Source organism: Myotis brandtii, unplaced genomic scaffold (genome assembly GCF_000412655.1).
Source record: "Myotis brandtii unplaced genomic scaffold, ASM41265v1 scaffold129, whole genome shotgun sequence".
Lineage (NCBI taxonomy): Eukaryota > Metazoa > Chordata > Mammalia > Chiroptera > Vespertilionidae > Myotis > Myotis brandtii.
In genome coordinates this window covers 903,730-910,262 of record NW_005354551.1, presented here as the reverse complement: position 1 = coordinate 910,262, position 6,533 = coordinate 903,730, and the positions used below count along the sequence as shown (strand labels likewise).

Below are 6,533 nucleotides of genomic sequence, written 5' to 3'. Positions count from 1 at the left end.
TTTCCCCTTCTGAAAAGTGGCCCCCAGCACCCCTGCTCCCAGAACTGTGGTGAGATGACCTAGAGTCCCCTGCCCTGTGTAGGGCATGGCGTACAGTAGGTCCTCAAGGGACATCAGTCCCTGGCCGATCAGTGGGAGCCAGAACAACCCCAGGGGATGCCTGGGCCTGGCGGGCAGGCCGGGATAGCCTCGCTGATTCAGACCAGCTGGGGGAGGGGGCGCATCTGACTCCACTAAAAGCCGCAATTAGAGCCCAATTTAAAGAAACGCTGTGTTAGTTCTTCCCAGGGCAGATGTGATTACAGGCTTAGCGCTAAACTGTTACTAACGGGATGACACAGAGAGGCCCTACCAGGGCATGGCAGGAAGTCCGGCCCTGCCGCCTTGCTGTACATCTGGGGAAACCGAGGCCCGAGCAGAAGGGGACGCGCTCCGGCTCACACCGCAGGTTAGACGGGGGCCAGGACCGAGCCCTGCCTCCTGAGGGTCCCTCCGCGCTCTTCCCCACCTCTTGCTTTTCCCTGGATGAGTTATCACAGCGTCTAGAACAGCGGCTCTCAACCTGTGGGTCGCGGCCCCTTTGGCGGTCGAACGACCCTTTCACAGGGGTCGCCTAAGACCATCCTGCACATCAGATATTTACATGACGATTCATAACAGTAGCAACATTACAGTTATGAAATAGCAACGAAAATAATTTTATGGTTGGGTCACAACATGAGGAACTGTATTAAAGGGCCAGAAGGTTGAGAACCACTGGCCTAGAAGCTATAGGCACCTTGAAGGAGCGAACCTCCCTTCAAGAGGAAGGATAGAGCTGAAGCTCCGAGAAGAAGTGGGACCTGCCAGACTTGGGGGTCCCCATACTGTCCAAGTGCCCCCCAAGGAGTGCTGAGAGCATGTCTTTGGCCTGCCCCCCACCTTAGTCCCAACCAGCCTCCCTGTGTCAGAGCCTGAGGTCACCCTGCCTTAGTCCCCAACCCCTGCACCCTTGCCCAGGCAGAACTCCGGGTTGGCACTGGATCCAGGGAAGGGGAGGGAGAGGGAAAAGCTGGCCTCCTCTCTTCCTCCCCTCTGCCCCTCCCCTCCCCCTCTGCAGCTCACTTTGGGGAGCCCCTGGGTTCCCAGGGCCTTGGGAGGTAGAGTGCTGGGGCCCTCTGCTGGCCAGGTGCCCCCTCACCGCCGCAGGTGGGGAAGGTTCTTCATTGAACAAATATTTATGAAGCCTCTATCATGGGCCAGACCCTGGTTAGGCACTGGGGCTCAGCAGGAACACACACGGACCCTCCCTGCTGATGCCTATGGTCCCACCAAGGTGACTGGCGTCTCATGTCCCGTCCACGCTCCGGGGGACCGTCCCCATCCCCAGAAAACGGAAAGCTCCCTGTGGACAGGAGCTGCCTCCCACACAGATTCCGGGGGGGGGCATGGCTGTGACATGGCCACCAGGCTGAGGCCGAAGCTCTCAAACCTGCCGTTCCTGACAAACCTCCCCCTCCCTCCAGAGCCGCCCGGCCAGCGTTGCCAGATCAAACACAGGATGGCCAGTTAAACCTGAAGTCCAGATAAACAAGGAATAATTTTTATTTAAGTATGTCCCAAATATTACATGAGGTATACTTAAACTAAAAATTATTCCTTGTTTATCTGAAACTCAACCTGAACTGGGCTCCGTGTGTTTCTACTTGCTAAATCTGGCCACCCTCCCCCAGAGCTCATTCCTCCTGCTGTCACCTGGCCTGACCAGATGGCCCAGGCCGTGCCTGGACACGGCCCCTGCCTGCTCTGTCGTCGCTCCTGCTGGCCCCCAGCACCGCCGCCCTCCCCCTGCGGCCCTAGCTCCCCACCTGCCCCTACCTGGCGTGCACAATCCAGCCTACGGGCCCGTCAGGAATGCTGCCCGGCCTCCTGCCTGACAGGCCCAGAGAGAGGAGACAGAGGCTGCCGCAGAGAGGGGCTGAGAGTGTCAGAGACCGAGAGGCAGAGGCACAGAGATAAAGGGCCCCGGAGAGTGAGCGGATTGGGATGGGGGAGAGTCGAGACAGTGAGTGCCCGAGGGCCTCAGGGGCCCACCAGGGTTTGCTCTGAGCGGACTGGGGCCAAGGCTGGGCAGCCCCTGGGAGGCAGCTGGGGGTCTCCTGATTGGCGGTCAGGGGTGGGCGTCCGCCCCAGCCCCTGGCGTCCTCCCCTTGCCATGCCTCCCAGGAACAAACACAAGGACATTCATGGCGTCCCGGAAGGGCCCATGGGCAGCCAGAGTGGCTTTTAAAATTAGCCTGGCTAACCAGATCTGGTTATTTCAGGAGGCTCCATCCCTGGCTGTCCCCTTGGCAGGGCGGGTGCAGGGAGGGACCTCCACATTCCAGGGTCCCTGGTTAAGCACCCCTGTGGCCTGAGCAGCAGAGAACATCCAGGTCCCAGGCCCCTGGCACTGGGCGGGCCTGCGCCAGTGGCCTCTCTTTGGTAACGTGGCCCCAGGGCTGGCCACGGATGTCCAGGGACGACACAGAGAGGCCCCTACCAGAACCTGCTGGGCGTGGGTTCTATGCCATGTGCTCCAGAGGCCAGGCCAGCCTCCTCACAGTGTGAGGTAGGGCTTCGCCCCATTTCACAGGTGAGGATACTGAGACCTGGAGAGACAGGCTCCAGCTCTAAGGCAGAGACGGGGGTGCCAGGTTTGCCAGGCACCCAGGTCCCTCCGCGGGAGGCCTCTTGCCTCCTGCGTCAGGAGAAACCTCTGGCTGCCGTTTCCACCACCAGAGCTATTTCTAAGCAGAGTCCAGCACTTCCCGGAACCCGGTGCCCCCCGCCCAAGCCTAATTCCAGCCTCGGACAGTGTCCTGGCTCGCCCTCCCCACCTCATAACCAGGGTGAGCACGGAGCTGGCATGGGTGCAAGAGAAACAGCCCTGGACACTTTGATCCCAGAGGCCAGGCCTGTCCTCAGCCTCCCCCAGCCCCACCTTGGAGCCCAGAGGAGGGGTGGGTGGGGTGGGGGCCCCGGCGGAACCAGAGGCTGCAGACGGGACTGGCACAACCCAGGGCAGAGGCAGGTTCTGCTCTCCACGCTGCCCTGCGTCTACACAACAGACCCCAGCGCTCTGGCTCAGCTGTGGGTCAGAGCCATGGGGTGGGGCACCTCATAAAGGATACAAGTGGGTGCCCGAGCTCTTTTATAAAAGGATCACCAACCCCCCGGAAAAGCAGGAAGCTGAGGCTCAGGGAAGCACTGACAATCGTCCAGCCCCAAAGCCTCAGGTCGGACGTCTGTGCCCGGCCGGCCCCAGGTACTCCATCCTCCACGCTGAGCAGTGACCCTGCGCCCTCTGATGTGGGTTAAGGATGTGGTCCTCATTCGTGGCTCATCACCACCACACACACTATTTTTGGAGTCCACCATGGGCCAGGGCTGAACCAAGAAATTCATGAAGTATCACCTCACTGAACCCTCACATCAGGGTACCAAGGTCAGGACTGTTCGCATCCCCACTGTACAGATGAGGAAACTGAGGCCCAAAGACCCAAAGTAACAGAGCTAGAATGACCTCAGAGCCAAGCTCTTGACCTTGGTGCTGAACTGTGGCTGCTGACCCTTTGGGGTGAGATGGGAGGAGACAGGTGAGGGACTGAGACAGAGTTCTGAAGAGCCAGGACCTCGGAAGGGGTGTGAGGTTAGAGAACAGGGGTGAGGCTGAGCAGGGTTAGGGTTAGGGGGGGATCCACTGAGCCCAGGCCAGCCTAGAGCCAAACTCCAGTGGGTGGGACTGTGGGTTGGGTGTGAGTCACAGCCCCTGGGTGGCCCCAGACATCTGAGGGTCAGAGGGGGTCCCCGTCAGGAAAAGCACGGCAGCCCCTGGGGTGCATCAGCATCGTCCTGGGGAGGGTGTGGGGGCTGGTGGGGGAGGAGGGCCTAGAAGGCTGTCAGGAAGACCAGGCCACATCTGATCCCACTGGAGCCCAATCCTGTGCCTACCCCCAAGCCCAATCTTCTCCAACTCACCTCCCCCTGCCCTTCCTCCGTGCCCCTATCTCAGAAATCCGCCCCCTCCACCCAATACCCAGGCCGACCCTCGAGAGCCTCCTCACCTCCCCCTCAGCCCCACATCCCAGCAGGCCCTTCATCAGATGCTCACACCTCCTAATGCCTCCAGGGTCCCTCTGTCCCCAGCAGCCTCCTCGATCCTCCCCTCCCTGCCCTGGCACGCTCAGCCCGCCTCGTCTCCGCCAGCAGCCCTCCGTTCCCTTCACGGCACTCCCGTTTTAGGTCCTCCATGCCTCCCTGTTGCCCTCAGCACCAAGCCCTGTTCCTTGGTCTGGCATTCAAGCCCGCGTGGCTCTTCTCCATCCACCTCCCTGTCCCCTCAGTCCTTACATCCCGTCATCAGAACTGTTGGCCACCTTCCCACTCCAAGCCCCGTCTCCCTCCCTCAGGGGCACTTTCCTAAGCCTCCCCAGGGCTCAGGCACCACTGCTCCGGTCTGGTCTTCCCCGCGCCTCCCTCACCGAGGCTGGGCCCCCTGAGGCCGGCCCCTGCTCACGCACACCCCTCACTCATCACCCTTTACTGTGACTGCCCTGCACTGTGAGCTCCCCCCAAGTTGGACTGACTCAGCCCCAAGGGTCCCAGTAAGCGATCCATGGGCGCCCCCTGGTGGCCGCAAAGGGGAAATGCTTGGGCTTCAAGGAGCATGAGGAGGGGAAGTAAGTTGGTCATTGAGCGCCCACTGTGTCCTCTTGGGAGAGGTACTGTTGCTCCCCTTAAACAGAAGTGGAACCTGTGCCTCAGAGAAGCTAGAAATTCCCAGTGCCACCCAGCAAGTAGATGGTGCCAGGACTAACCTGGGTCGGTTCAATTCAAAGCTGCGTTTTCCCGTGGAGAAGGGGGCAGGGCGGAGGGAAGCGCAGCGCCATGGGGAGGAAGCCACGGCTGGTGGTTAGAGCCTTTGCTTGGCCTCAGAGGTGCCCTGGACCCAGCCGCTCTGATGGGGTCGGGGGAGGGTTGGGGGACAGGCCTTCCCTCCATCTTAGTACCAGTCAGACCTGGGGTAGATCTGAGCAGGGTTTACGCAAAGCCAGGTCCATCTCGGGGTACAATAGCGATAAATAGAATTTATTTTGTACAACTGTTACCAACATACACACAGCCACGGGGGCTTCCCAGATGGGTGTTGGGGCGGGAAGGCTGGCCTTTGACGTTGGCGCCTAAAAAGTGTGGACAGACACACACAACATGTGGACTCACAGCAGCTATGCCTGGCGGCCCCCTCCATGGGAATGGGGGGGTCGCAAAGGCGAGACCTGTAACTCCAGGCCAGCCGAGCCCACTCAGCCTGGGGCGCCCAGAACATGGGGTGGCAGAGGTGGAGCTGGGTGCCGGCTGAGGACCCAGGTGGGTTCCCTCCTGGAAGGGGGCCGCTTGTCTGTCACGTGGAGGCAGTGGACGGGGCATCGGCAGGTCTGTGGTAGCGCTTGGGGGGGGTCCAGGATGGGCAACAGGCATCGCCAGCTCCCTGCCCCTCAGCCCACCGGGGGCCCCAGAGCCCCAGGAAGCAGGACAGGGTGATGGGAGGCCCCTGGGAGGCCGGTCCCCCATTCTGGGCAGGTGCATGGAATCGCAGTCTTCAGTGACCTCTGAAGTGATCTTGTCCATTGGGAGCAGAGGTGCCAGAGACAGCCCAGAGCCGCACAGCAGAACCCAAATTAGAAGCCAGGACTCAGGACGCAGGATTCCCAACCTGGGGCTCCCTCCATCACATCTTACCCCCCCGCTGCCTGGAGGCTCTGTACGCACTGAGAGATCTCGGTCCCCCCTCTCATCTTGCCCCCCCTGAGTCGAGAGGGGCACCAAGGTGTGATGGAGGGCCCAGGCCAGGGCGAGCCAGGCCTGGAGTCTTGCTGCAACTGACCACTCCCTGTCCAGCCTGGCCCCCAGCCCGGGGGGTGAGGATGACGCCGGCAGCTTCCCCGCTCCCAGGTCTGGATGGCTCCGCCCTGCAGAGACAGCCCAGATGGTGGGCCCAGGGGAGGGTTGGGGAGACAGGGGGCAGCACACAGGCTGGTGGTGGCCTTGGGGGCAGAGGTCCTATCTGCCTGGATTTGACACAGCATCTTCACCTTGTGTTTCTTCGACCTCATCTGTAGGGTAAAGGGAGATGGAGACACCACGGAGCAGGGAGACAGGCCGCCCTCGGAGCTCCAGGCTCTGTGTCTTCCCACCCCACTGGGAGCCCCAGACCCACCCCTCCCAGCAGCTACCAAGTCCCTTTCAAGCTCCCATCAAATCCTCCCAGTAGCTCGTGGGCAGAAGTGAGGAAGCATTTGTTAGCCCCATTGCACAGATAAGGAAACTGAGGTCCAGAGAGGGCCCAATGACCTACCCAAGTCACTCAGTATCTGAGCGGCAGAGGATTCGAACCCAGACACAAAGCTCTCAGCCGAGAGAGAGGACAGAGGGACAGGGAGACATTGGCCCACTTCCTCGCCACTCCCCCCCCCCCCCCCCAAAACAGGGCTGGGGGCGGGGGGTGACCCCCC

At 61.2% G+C, this 6,533-nt stretch overlaps 1 protein-coding gene across 1 annotated transcript in view; it reads right to left on the bottom strand.

Annotated features, from left to right (window-relative positions):
• Positions 1–5,088: 5,088 nt before the first annotated feature.
• RAP1GAP (RAP1 GTPase activating protein) overlaps positions 5,089–6,533 on the bottom strand; it is a 47,651-nt gene continuing 46,206 nt past the window's right edge. Inside the window, exon 23 of the mRNA XM_014534359.1 lies at positions 5,089–6,134. Within this exon, the coding sequence (XP_014389845.1) occupies positions 5,757–6,134 (378 nt within the window). The 3' untranslated portion in view covers positions 5,089–5,756. The remainder of the gene's footprint in view (positions 6,135–6,533) is intronic.